This window comes from Eptesicus fuscus, chromosome 9 (genome assembly GCF_027574615.1).
Source record: "Eptesicus fuscus isolate TK198812 chromosome 9, DD_ASM_mEF_20220401, whole genome shotgun sequence".
Taxonomy (NCBI): Eukaryota; Metazoa; Chordata; class Mammalia; order Chiroptera; family Vespertilionidae; genus Eptesicus; species Eptesicus fuscus.
Window position 1 is genome coordinate 30,598,008 of NC_072481.1, and position 13,659 is coordinate 30,611,666.

At 54.3% G+C, this 13,659-nt stretch overlaps 1 protein-coding gene across 2 annotated transcripts in view; it reads right to left on the reverse strand.

Moving 5' to 3' along the window:
• The window catches only part of KCNQ4 (potassium voltage-gated channel subfamily Q member 4), a 54,844-nt gene that overhangs the window by 16,677 nt on the left and 24,508 nt on the right, over positions 1–13,659 (reverse strand). For both annotated transcript variants that reach the window (XM_054720469.1, XM_008151298.3), the window contains exons 2-8: positions 6,617–6,707; positions 5,929–6,055; positions 5,490–5,665; positions 4,750–4,875; positions 4,222–4,332; positions 3,969–4,064; positions 1,019–1,107 (exon numbers count right to left, since the gene is read on the reverse strand). In XM_054720469.1, the coding sequence (XP_054576444.1) occupies positions 1,019–1,107; positions 3,969–4,064; positions 4,222–4,332; positions 4,750–4,875; positions 5,490–5,665; positions 5,929–6,055; positions 6,617–6,707 (816 nt within the window). The remainder of the gene's footprint in view (positions 1–1,018; positions 1,108–3,968; positions 4,065–4,221; positions 4,333–4,749; positions 4,876–5,489; positions 5,666–5,928; positions 6,056–6,616; positions 6,708–13,659) is intronic.

Here is a 13,659-nt window from a genome sequence, read left to right on the forward strand (position 1 = left end):
CATAGTATTTCTAACAAACCAGCCCCTGCGCCATTCCCCAAGGCCTGGCCTTGGGTCCTTAGGGCTCCTCCTAAACTAACGACCCTCCTGGTCTCTGAGGCGGGAGCTTGCCTCTGCCAGGTGGAGAGATGGGGAAACCAGTGTGATTCTGGGAGCTCCCCTTCCCAGCCCCTTCTCTCCTGCTCCTCCCCTGGGAGCCCCCTGGGGCTGGGAGGAAGTAGGGAGGGAGGCAGCCAGGTGTAGGGATGAGTGGGATCATGCAACAGCTGCTCTTGGAGAACTAATGAGGCAAAAAGAAAAAAGGCGCCAGCAGAAGCGCTGAGCACAGCAGCCTGGCCTGCCTTGACGCCCGCCTGCCCGCGGGACCGAGCTGTGCTCCATGGTCTTCATTCCTACCTAAGGCCTTGGCCAGGCACCTGGCCACACAAACCTTGTTGATGCAGACCTGCATGGAGCCACCCTGTGCACTCTTACCCCAACCTGGGTCAGTGGGTGAACTCACTGCTGGGCCCTAAAGCTGCTGCCTCTATAGTAAAAGTAGGTACATATTCGCACACAGAGGTACTATGTGGGCCCTTGCACCCAACTCCAGCATGCCCATTCAGGCCCAGCCCATAATTTCTCTCGATCCATTGCAATACGTCAAGCTGGCAAAGGCTAACACTGCCCCCAACTCAGACCAAGGGGAGATGAGCTGGCTGTGCCACTACCCTGGGTGGCATCGACTCTGGGGAAGCATGCAGACTGCCAGCACTCCGGGGCTCAGGGTTCATCCAGAGGGGCAGGCAGGGCTCACTCCACACCCTGTGCTCAGTGCCCACAGTCTTCCCGGGGCATAGAGAGTGGGAGAGAAGACACTCCAGGCTCTGAGGAAGGCAGGATCTGCAGAGCCAGCCCAGAGGCTCCCTTAGGAGCCATCATCCCTTTCCCACCCTCCAGGGCTGAATGCCAGCCATTTGTCCTCACGGGGCATTGCTGGCAGCCCCCTCCCCCGCCTTCCCCCTGCACCAGGGCCTACCTGAAGGATGGGAGGATACTGTCATAGTAGTACCAGGTGGCCGTCAGGTAAGCCCGGTTCCTGTCGGTGGAGTACAGGCGCCATGCAGCCTGGTGGTATGAGGGAAGGGAAACGGGAGACAAGGCATCAGTGCGGCCTCTCAGCCCCCCACCAGCCCTCTGCCCCCGAGACAACCCAGGCCTGGGCCAGCAGAAGGGCACGCAGAACCATAAGCCAGTTTCAACTCCATAGCTATCAGCAGGGGCAGCCAAAGAAATGGTGGCCTAGAGGGAAATGACTTTCCCAAGGTGATGAGCAGATCAGCCTCAAAGCCAAGGGACCTTGGAGTACAGCAGCTAAGAGCTGGGGTTCTGTCATCAGGTAGACGGGTCTCCAATCCTAGCTGTGCCCCTTATGGGCAAGTTAAGTAAAGCTGCAGAGCCTCAGTTACCTCATCTGTAAAATGGGCGTAATACTACTTACCTAACTGGGTGTTGGGAGGATTCCATAGGTGAGTGTATGTGATATGTCAAGTGTAGTACCTGGCATATAGTTGGCAGTTAATGCCAAGTTCCTCTGTTAAAGCCTCCTGCTATCTCCCTTACTACCACTGATAGATATCTATTCATTGTGTATTTGATTAATGTCTTTCTCTCCTCCTAGAGTGTAAGCTGTGTTTTGATCACCACGGCATCCTCTGGCACATGTGAGTATTCTGCAAATGTTCAAGGAATGAATGCTGACTGAGTGAATCATTATTACTAACAACAACCCATCCGCTCTCTCCCAGCTGCCTGTCACTGCCCAAGGGTTGAGGAGGGGAAGACAAAGCATCACCTCCCTCAGCATTCATGGACTTGCGGGGTTTCCTGGCAGCAGGAGGAATGAGGGTCAGACCAGAGGAAGGAGAAGAGCCGGGGAGGGACTGAGCGGGGCGATCCGTGAGGGCAGGGAGGCATGGAAGCTGTTACACAGGACAAAGCAGAACTGGCCCTGGAGGCCCCCCTTTTTTGGGTGCCTGTTGTCCTGAAGGGACTGCCCACTGATGAACTTACCAGCCGGGCACCCTCCCAGGACAGGAATATTTTTACTTCCTGCTTGCCTAGGCCCCTGGCATAGTAGGGTGGGGAGCAGCTGCCAGACTGTCTCATTAATTATGGGCACCACAATACCAGCTGTCTCTCGGCCTGGAAGTGCCAGCTGCCTGCCCCTCCAATGCCCCTCCAAAGGCCAGCTCCCAGGGGACAGTGTCCATTGTGCCCCAGGGGACACAGAAAGGGAAAGGCTAGGCTGGTGGCTGGGAGATAGCGGGGATGGGGAGCGGAATTCCACCCTGGGGAGGAGAGATAAGGAGGGGTTGAGTCAAACTTGGGTTGGGGGTGGGAGGGGTCAGAGAGTGGCATGCTGGAGGGGACGCCGATGTGGGCTGTGCCTACATTCCCCGCAGGGGTGTCTCTTGCACACACATTTGACCAGGGAGAAGCCAAGGCTGAGTCACCGAGTCACCCAAATCAGAGTCCTTGTCTCAGCCCGTGCCCCATCAGAAGGCCTCAGCACAGTGCGGAAACTGAGGCCACACACTGCTAGTTTTACCCCACTCTTCTGGCTGCTGCTTCTGTCTCCTTGGCTGGCTCAACTTTGCCTGCCCAGCCACGAAATGTTGAGGCTCCAAAAAGCCCAGTTCTGGACCATCTTTCTCTGCTCCCTCTTTACCCACGAGGTGAGCTCGTCCAGGCCCAGGGCTTTGTTATGTCTACATGCAACAGCTGTCCACTTCTGCCCCACCCACTTCTCTCCTCTCAGAGGCACATCTGCACATCCAGCTGCCGGCTCAGCATCGCCTTCCAGGGGCTCAGAAGACCCTCAGACTCCACACGCTCCAGGCCAACTCGCATTCTTCGGGCTCCACATCTGCTCCCACTCCAGGGAGCAGGGCCATTCACCACCCAGTTGAGCAAACCCGGAGGTGTCACCCCGCCTGGAAGTCATCCTGCCATCTCCCTCACCCTCACTCCTGATGTCACTAATCTCACCTCCTAAATATGCAGAATCTGCCCATTTCTTTCCATTTCACCTATTTCACGTCACCCAGCAACCTGCCTCGCCCAGACTGCTGCCAGAGTCTCTTTTCTGGTCTCCCACACTTACCCGAGTCACCGTCCAATCCATTCACCACTTTTCAAAACACAAATCTGATCATGTCACCCACTCCCCTCCTTCAGACCTGCCCCCATGGCTCTTAGGAAAAAGTTACACTCCTCCCTCTGGCCCCGCGTCTGGGCCTGGCCCACCTATCCACTATCCACGCCTCCTTCAGCTTTCTGGGCTGGCCCTGCTAGCTTTCTTCAAGCTCGTCAAACACACCAGGACCGTTGCACCTGCTGTCCCCTTACCCTGAGTCTACCCCCTTCACCTCTTCACCAGTTAACACCTGCCCATCATCCAGCTCTCTGCTCAAGTATCATTTTCCCAGGGTAGTCTTGCCTGAATCCCCCTTCAAGGTCCCCTGTTAAAAGCTCTTCAGAGAACCATTTATTTCTTTCAAGACATCGATCTCCGTTTGTAGTTACAATATTCATTCGTGTGAGTGCTTGTAAAATGAATGAATGAATGAAGGTGTTTGGAGTGGAACAAGCGCCCTGCTGGCTGCACAGCTGATGGGTGTCCCTACCAAGCACCTCGGGCCTCTCAGCCAGCCTGTCTTCCACTTCAGGCCATGCCGCGCTGGGACCGGAGTCGGCCAGTGGGGCAGCTCTGGCTAATCCTAAACTGGGCACTTGGTACAGAGGGACATTTTCGACAATCTGAGTCAGCATCCCAGCTCTGTTCCTGGCTTGGCATATGACCCAGAAAAGTCACATTTCCTCTCTGAGCTTCAAAGCGGAGTCACCGTTGTGAAGCTGGGACACAGGAGTCAGCACACCGTGTTGACACGCCAATTCAGTTCAGGGGCTTCCTAGGCAGCCGGTACCTGAATGAGGTTGGCTGCCGGCATCCTCCGCTTCTCGAAGTGCTTCTGCCGATGCTGCTCCTGCACCTTCAGGGCAAAGCCAGAGCCGAGGATGCCCTAGGGGACAGGCATGGTTGGGGGAACGTGGTCGTGGGGACAACAAAAGGCAGTCTCTGCCCATCTGAGACGCTCTCCGTGTGGGATAGGGACTTAGCAGGCTTGGCCCCAGGACCCCTATCCCAGGCTGGGCAATCCTAGGCAGAGAGGGACTCACGGCAGGCAAGGCAAAGAAGGAGATGCCTAGTAAGGCGAAGCCGGCAGCCAGGACCCTGCCCAGCCACGTGTGAGGCGTCTTGTCACCATAGCCGATGGTTGTCAGGGTGATCTGGGAAAACAAATAGGTCACCCACAGGGCTGGTCGCCGTGGCCACCCACAAGAACTTGTTGGGGGCACAGAGATGAAGGCCTGATCGTGAGGGAAGGGCCCCCATAGTTGCCCATCAGGGGCTAGTCACAAGGACTTGTCATGGGGATTGGCTAGGGGCACAGACAAATCCCGCCCCACCCCACCACCCCCCAGCCCCATGCAGGGATACAGGCCACAGGGCTTGGCATCTGGGATTAGATGGGGGCACAAGCAGGTCCACTGGGGCAAATTGGGGAGCTAGCATACAGACTGGTCATAGGGGTCCCAGCTGTAGCAGAGAGAACAGGGACAGGCCCGCCCAACCCTGAATCGGAGGCCACAAGGGTGAGAGAGGGCCCTAAGGGGAAGGGCGGCCTCACACAGACCCTCACGTACCGTTCCCCACCAAAGCGAGTCAGCGTAGGAGGAGAAGTCAGAGTTGGCGTCCTTCTCGGCCAGATAGACCAGGAAGGAGGCGAAGATGAGCACCAGGAACCCGATGTACCAGGCGGTGATCAGCTCCTGCGGGAGCAGCAACAGGTGAGACCACCGGTGGGACCGAGGCGGAAAGGCGTGGGGAAGTGGGGGGCGCTGAGCCCATCTGGGAGACGTGGGGAGGTGGGAGGCCCCAGAATGGCCCCTGAGAGGTGTTGGGAAGGGGATAAAAAGTACCCCACCCTTTGCAGTTCCCAGGCGCCTTTCTCTACTCCTCCCCTCAGGGAGGCTCTGCCCCTCCTTCCCGAATCGGCCAGGCCCTTAAAACCGCAGGGCACGCCCGCCCCCGCCCTTGACCATCCAGGTTCCACGCTCAGACCTCCGCCCTCAGACCCATCTTGCCCCGCCCCCAAACCCCACTTTTAGGCTTCGATCTGGCCCCACATCTAGCCTCGCCCCAGCTCCCCACTTTGCTGTGCACGTAGACCCTGCAACCAGAAGTTTCTAAATGAGACCCTCAGGCCCTTCCCCTCAGGCCCCGCCTCCTAGCCTGGTCAAGCCTCCTCGATCCATCCCGGACCCAGCCACGGCCTCACCTTGTCCCGCCCATTGGCGGTGGGTCCGGACTTCCAGGTCCCCACCCCGCCACGCCTCCCTCCCGGGCTCCACTCCGGCCCCGCCCTCCTGCCCCGCGCGCCCACCTTGCTGTGCGCCATGACCACGGAGCCCAGCAGCTTCCAGGTGCCGCCGCGGCGGTCCATGCGCACCATGCGCAGGATCTGCAGGAAGCGCATGCTGCGCAGCGCAGACGTGGCGAAGATGTTGCCCTGCGTGCCCGCGGCGATGACGGCCACCGAGGCCACGAACACGATGAAGTCTGCAGGGGCGGGGATGGTGCGGTCACGGCCACCGCCAATAACCCAACCCACCCGCGTCAGAAACCCGAGGTTGGGGATTCCTGAGACAGTGGGGCCATGGTGTGTGTGTGTGTGTGTGTGTGTGTGTGTGTGTGTGTGTGTGTGTCCCTTGAGTCTGTGCCAGCAGCCAGGGTCCGGGTCAGATATGGGGTCAGGGTGTCAACCCTGGGGCTTGGGGGTCACAGGTCAGGTAAAGGGGTAGAGGGGGGACAGGCCTTATTACCTATGACACAGAAGGGTTTTCTGGCAAAGCGGAAGCGGCCCTGCCATCCTCGGTAGCGGCAGCAGCATCCCGCCGACCAGACACGGATGATGTACTCCAGGCCAAACACCACGATCATCACAAATTCCTGTGGGGCCAGGGGCCTGAGCTCTCCCCAGTCTCCAGCCCTGAAACAGCCTGGAGTCCCTGGGTTAGGGGTACTAGGATTTCCTCGGCCCACTTCTCCTGGAGGTTCTTACACCTGGGTGAGCCGAGGAGGATTCTCGAAGGCAGGTGGCCCCTTCCAAAGAGACTGAAATCCAAGTCTGTCCTCTCTGTCCCCATGGGCTGTCGGGGTTTTTCTCCTCACCCCACCCTCCCACTTCTAGTCATCCCAGACTCTAAAGCAGACTGAGTGACATAAAGGGCGGCTGTCTGTCAGCTGTCCCCTCAGAGATGTTTGTTTGAGGGCGGAGTTAGCAGTTTGGGTCCTGAGAAGGAGTGGGACCTACTCACCTCCTCTCGGCCCATCATAAGCCCTGGCATAGAGGCAGGAGGTCCCCAACACCTGCTATAAAGCAGGAGATGAAACCCAGAGATGGGCAGCCACCAGTGCAGGGAACACAGCACAGCAAGCCGCTCTCTGAGCCATGGTATAAAAGGCCTCTCTCCGACACAGCCTCCCTCAGACAGGGACTCCAGCACTCACCAAGATGAGGAGACACTCATTGGCAAGTTCCTGGTGCTCCTGGATAGTGGACAGCACGGACAACACCAGGCAGGTGAACACCAGCAAAAATCTGCAATAGCAGCATGAAGGGGAGGGTTAGACTGCTGGGTGGGCAGGACAGCCAAGGAGCCTCAGCAGGGGGCTGTAGAGTCAGAGGAGGGAAGCATTGTTTGAGAAGAGTTATCTGCAGAGCGGAGAGAGGATTCGGAATCAGAGTTCCCTGGAATCGTGGCTTGTGCTGAACACCAAAGGGAGGAGCCCCCAGGCTCCAGAGTCAGGCTGCAGTTCAGAGAGGTGGTCACTCAGCTTTGAGAGGCAGGTTGATCTGGACTGGCCCAGGGTCCCACCGTCAGGAACACCTCCAGGCTCAGCCATTCACAACCTCAGCCCCTGGCTCAGAGGTTGTCTTGAGAGAAGTGCTCCAGAGATTGGGGGAGGGGAAAGGGAAGGTCAGCAGCTGAGGGAGGGAGGGACCCCGATTCCCTATGACACCTGAGGTGCCAGAAGCATGGCTTCATCTGCAGAATGGGGTCAGTTGCCTCTACCTTTGTGAGCACTTAAGGAACTAAATAATCTGATAGCTATGGGAGGAAAGGGGACTAGGGAGAACAGGTAGAGAGAGAAGAATACAGAGTGCAGAGGGGGAGAGGGTGTGAAGGGACTCAGGCATCCAGGAGCCATGAGGTGGAGGCCTGGAACTCCCCTGAAGGAAGTGGGAAGCGACTGAGTGGCCCAGAGCCAGATGTTTAGACGAGGAAGGAACTTTAGAACCCAACTCTCCCACCACGCCCCCAGCCCCAATTTCACACATAAGGGAACTGAGGCCCAGAGAACAAACGGCCAAAGGTTGCTCAGTGTGTCCAGGATGAGGTTAGAACCAGGTTTCGAATGTTTCGGTGGATGGGCAGAAGGGAAAGGGCATGAGGACAGGAGCTGGTGGCCCCCGGAGGATGTGAGTGCGTGAGGGAGGCAGAATGAGGGGCAGGGCTGCAGATGCAGCAACAGGGAACGCTGGACTCCCGGAAGCTCTCCTTTTGGGGGTGGGGTAGGAGGGAGGGAGTGGTTACAGGACATGCATGTGCCCTGGAAGATACACCTGAGGGAATGGACTTCTCTGGAAACACATCCCTTGTGGATTGACCCACAAGCCTCCCCCAAATGTTCCCAGAGTCTCCCCACCCGGGTCTGCTGATGCTGCATTCTGCCTAAAATACCTCACCATGGTAGCCTGCTGAGACTGCTCCCTTCCCCCACACAACTCTCGCTGCTCCCAGGAGCCCTCTGGATGCACCGCCCCCTCCCAATGCTGGTCTCCCTGTATGGGGCCCAAATCACTTTCAACATAGCTTTGTGTTCATGTTTCCTGGTGACAGGGGCATGGGCTAGGAATCAGAGAGACCTGGGTCCGAATTCCAATCTTGCCAAGTGTGTGGCCCTGGGAAAGTCACCCACCTTCCCGAGACAGTCTCCTCATCTGTAAAGCAGGACTGACAGGACAGAAACATGGAAAGGGTATGGCTATACCCTGACCCCCTTACACCTCCTTGGACAGGGGCTCCCGGCCTGCTTGGAGGGCAGGTATAGGGCTGCGTCCCAGCACATGCCCCTGGGTGGAGGAGGTAGGTGGCAGATGTCAATAAAGAGTTTTGAATGAATGAAGGAGGAGGAGGCCTCCTTAGCCAGTTCCAGACAAGAGGTAAGTCAGCGAAGACAGAAGGCACGGTGCTCTCCCGCACCGGCTCCTCCTGTTCAATAATTAACCAATGAAAACGCAGCAGCCACGTCCACTGGGAAGAGAGACACAGGGCAGAGGGTCCTCCCTGAGGTCTTCTCATCCAGCCCCCTCCTCTGGGAAGGGCTGCAGCCAAATCTTGATGGGCCTTTATCCCACTGCTGGACAGTAATCCTTCAGTCCCCATTGCTCAGCCACTCTAGGGGCTGCCTACTGGCTGTTTCAAAAAATTTTTTTTCTCAACATTTTTCTTTCGATGCCAATAGGTACACATCTATAAATGTCCACTTCACAATAGGTTAATTTTAAAAAGTAGTTTATAGAACCTTAAGGGCAGTGTGATCAAAATTTTTAACATGCAGGTGTCTTTTATATACTGTACTAGAGGCCTGGTGCATGAATTCGTGCACAGATGGGGTCTGGCTGGCCCGGTCTGATTGGGGCCAATTGGGGCTGACTGGGGCCTGGCCAGCATGGGGGACGGGGGGCTGCGGGAGGTCGACCAGCTAGCCTTGCCCCCACATCAGGGTGAGGGGGCCGATCGGGGGCGGGGCTGGCCACAGGGATGGGGGGCGCCTGATCGCAGCCGCAGTGCACATCAAAGCAACCGGTCATTCTGGTTGCTTCAGTGGGAGTTACCTCTGGGTGGCAAAGTTAAGAGTAACTTGGTTTTTGTTTTGCGTTTTGCTTTTCTGCATTTCCTAATATTTTTTAGAATAAACATGGGTATTCTCTTGCCTCTGTAACTTGTCTCCTGAGCCCATTTCTTCTCCAACTCACTTCTACCTCTATGACTTTCTAAATAAACTTTCTCTTATGGTTTGAGTCTTGGCTCTGAATTATTTCTTAGCCAGAACTCAAGCACTGAGGTCTAGTCTGACTCCATCAGTTTAACACCTGGTGCCATTTCACCGCCAACACATGCACTTGGGGAATTCACATAAGCATGAAAATTCCAAAGACGTAAAACAAAATGAGGTATAAATGTCATTCAGCGCTAAGGAGGGAGAAGTAATCCACAGGGAGACGGAAAGAGTTATTGTTTAGCACATTGAGCCATCTTGAAACAATAGGTCACAAAAAGGACTTTGACCAAAGGGTCTTGCTAGGCTCTTCCCTGTCAATTACACCTAATATTTTAGATATTAAAATACAGTCGTTCATCTAAGATGATGGCTCCCCTCCTGGAGCAAGTCCATTGTCTAAATTCCTTTTAGGCAATAAGGTCAAAAGGTTCTTCCTGAGCCTTCTGGGCTTTTAATGTTTTTAGCTTGAAAGAACCTGCCTGCTACAGTAGCACATCTTGGGGTGACTCATCTGTATCCCTACATTTAAAATGTAAACAACTTTATCAAGTTTTGAATTAATGTAAATTCAAAAACTGACAGTGTTCTAGCCATTAAATATTAAAATTGTGAACCCGAGAAGAAACATTCATTTGATGTGAACCCTGAGAAGAAATTGATCTGCTGAAATGGACTTCCCATGGTCAATGGAGGGTCTAAATTTCATAAATAAGAGCCTAGCAGGGATTTGCTGACAGGGGCTCCTCACATACTAGGAAGAAAGAAAGAGGAAGAAAAGAAAGAAAGAAAGAGGAAGAAAAGAAAGAAAGAAAGAAAGAAAGAAAGAAAGAAAGAAAGAAAGAAAGAAAGAAAGAAAGAGAGAAAGGAAGGAAGGAAGGAAGGAAGGAAGGAAGGGGAAGAAGGAAAGAAAGAAGGAAAGAAAGAAGGAAAGAAAGAAAGAGGTAATCACAATCTAATATAAAATTTAAAATATATTTCCTTAAAAATACAAATGGGGGAAAACCCTCTGTGAATCCTGCCCCAGCCCTTTACACAATAGTCTTTGCCATCAAGCAGGTGTGTGTGTATGTGAGGGGAGGGGTGGGGGTGGGGGCAGCCTCTCCCCAGAGTCCAGCTCACATGTCCAACTGCCTACTCAACGTTTCTCCTTGGATGTCTAATGGCTTCTCAAACCAAATGTGTCCAAAAACACACTCTCAGTTTGCCCTCAAATCTTGCTCCTCTCCAGTCTCCCCATTTCAATAATGGCACCACCCAGGGGCTCAGGCTGCAGATCTGAGTGAAGCCTTGATTCTCCTTTTCCTCACCCTCCACATCCTGTCCTTTAGAAGTTTCTATGGGCTCTACCTTCAAAATATATTCCTGTAGAGGCCACGGCTCACCACCAGCCATCACCTCCTGGCCCCTGACTGGTCTCCCTGTCTCCACACTGGCCCTATTGTCACCACTCTCTTCCAAGCAGCCAGAGTGATCTTCCTGGGATACAAAGCCAGAAGCCATCATTCTCCTCAAAGCCTCCACTGACCTCCCCTGGCACTTCAAGGGCGAAGTCCACCCCCTCAGCATGTCCAGCAAGGCCCTCTGAGATCCGGCCTGCACCCCCACCTCTTCAACTTGATCTCCCCTTTCAACCCTGGATCACTGGGCTCCAGCATTCTGCTGTCCTTGCCCTTCCGGGAACACACCGAACGTATTTCCACCTCCAGGCTTTGCACTTACTTAGCTGTTTTCTCTGCCTATTTATTGCTCCTTACTCATCCAGCTCTCTGTTCAAACATCACTTCCTTGGAGTCCCCAATCCCCCCCCCCCCCTCCAAAATAGCAATTCATCTGCACTCTCTCTCCCTTTACCCTGCTTTATTTATTTTTCATAGCATTGTTGAAAGACGGAGTAAATGAATAGCAGAATTGCACGTTAAACAAACATCAGGACACCATGTCACCAAAGCCCCCAGTTTGTACCCGCTGAAGAGGTACCCAAAGCTTTTAGCACATCCATCTCTGAACCGTCAGTCTCCCCAACATCTTCATGAGAAGGAAAGAGAAGGCAGTCCTCTGACCCTGACCAGCTCCATTTGATAGATGCTGTTTAAAAAGCCCCTGCTGGCTGGTTTGGCTCAGTGAATAGAGCCTGTGGACTGAAGAGTCCCAGGTTTGATTCCAGTCAGGGGCTCATGCCTGGGTTTTGGGCTCAATCCCCAGCAGGGGGCGTGCAGAAGGCAGCTGATCCATGATTCTCTCTTATCATTGATGTTCCTGTCTCTCTCTCCCTCTCTCCTCCTCTCTGAAATAAATAAAAATATTAAAAATAAATAAATAAAATATAAAGAAATAAATAGCCCCTGAACTTCACCTCCCTCTGCCTTTATGCACTGGGTGGGAGTTTCCTCAACCTAGATGCTCAATACAGCCAAGCAGATGCCTTTGGCCTGAGAGAGAGCATCCCGTGTGTGTTCCAGGCACCTGCATAACTGTTCCCACCTTCCAGATGAAGAAACAGGGCCCAGGAAGGGACACACTTGCTCAAGATCACACAGTGAATCAGTGACCAAGCTGGGGCTAGAAGCCCAGCTCAGGTTGACCTCCAAGCTGCCTTGGCCTTCTTGAGGGGGTGCTCACACAGACACCCACTCTTCGGACAGCAGAAGAGAGATCAATGTCTGGAGCTTAGGGAGGGAGAGATGAGGGAAGGAGCCCTGAGCTGGGGTGTGATTGTGTCTGCCAGAACCAGAGTGTGACTTCATTCATGCAACAAATAAGGTCTGCAAGGGTTGTCTCTGGCCCCGTCTGGGGCCTCAGTTTCTCCATCTATACAAGAGTAGATGGCACACGGGAGCTGGCTGACTTGGGCCTCTATAACCGCCCCAGCAGAGAGGCCAAACTGGCAGCCACTTTCTGGAGCATCTTTGCCCATCGTGTCTGGCAATGTGGAGCCCTTGCCCAGCCCACGAGGCAGAGCTGGGACAGGTGGGCGCTGCCGGGCTGGCTCTCCCTGGCTGGGGCTTATAGTGAGACTGATCACAGCCCCTCCTCCCTAACCCCAAACCCCACCATCCTGTGACTATCCCAGCCATTCAGGATGGCAGCAAGGAACAAGCGAATGGTTTGCTTAGAACTGTTTTTCTGAAACTATAGCAGGCAGCAGAATCACATAGAGGGCTTGGTAAAATGCTGATGTGTGGGCCCCACTCCTAGTGTGTCTGCTTCAGTAAGTGTGAAGTGGGGCCTGAGAAGTTGCTTTTCTACAAAGTTCCCTGGTGATGCTAATGTTGCTCCTCTGGGGACCACACTTTGAAAAACCACTGACTTGGCTAATGGGAGTGGTTATGGTTGACCAATTATTAGCTACCTCAAGGCTTTTTAAACAACTGTATTCATTGCCTTATCTGCCTCTCTTCCCCCAACACTCCCAGCCTAGCTCAAATCTTTGTCCAGAAGCAGCCACAGAACAGGGGAGCGAGGGAAGCCGTGCTGGGGAGGCGGGTATCCTGCCAACATTGGCTTTTCCCCTGATTCCCCTGTGACCCTGTAACCGCTCCTGCTGGCCCAGGGTTCCTGTTGCCAGGGGCCGTGCCAGGCCCTCTGCATGCATATTCTTCATCACTCCTCACCACCCCACAAAGGCAGTCTTGTAACTACCCAAGGCAGACCCACGAGGACCTGGAGGCTCAGAATGGTGTGCTATGATGGTTGTACAGCTCTACGAATATACTAAAGCCATTGAATTATACACTTTAAAGGGGGGGGTTATGGTAGGTTATTCCAAAGGAAAAAAGACAGGAAGAAAGTTATATTAGGTTGTCCAAAGTCATAAGGCTTGAACCCGAACCAAAGTCCACCAGGACCACCAAGCCATACTACCACTCTGGGCCTCAGTTCCATGTCTGCCACATGAGGTGGGGTGTCAGCCTTATGACTCTCCAGCAATGGGGTAGAGGGAGAAGGTCAGCCCTGAGCTCAGTTCCAGATTCTCTGAGATGTTCCCTGAAGAAACAGGTGCTGGAGGCCAGACAGTTGGGGATATGGTGTGTGCGTGTGTGTGTGTGGAGGGGGGGTACACAGCAGAAAAGAGGTTATCGCCTAGCCTCTCAGAGCCACATTCACTTAAGAAACTTTAATCACTATCTATGCACAGCCAGGTGTATTGTGAAGCTAGAAATGAATAATCCAGGCCCCTCAACAATTAACCAAGTCTCTCACAGCAGTGACATGATGGACAAGGTGATGACAGTGTGCCCAGGGGGTGGGGGGAACCCAAGGCAGCTTTAGCAGAGACAAAGTGGGGGGATCAGTGAAGACTTGTTGCAGGAGGTGACGAGTTCAGGAGTGAGGGTGCCCCAAGCACAGGAAGCAGTGCAAGCCCAGGGCAGCCAGCAGTCAGCAGTTCTGGATGGTGATGGCCCCAAATAAAGGGTCTCTGGGGAAACCAGACAGGGCCAGACCCAGAGGCCTTGAGTGGCCCCCTTAGGCATTATGAACATTAT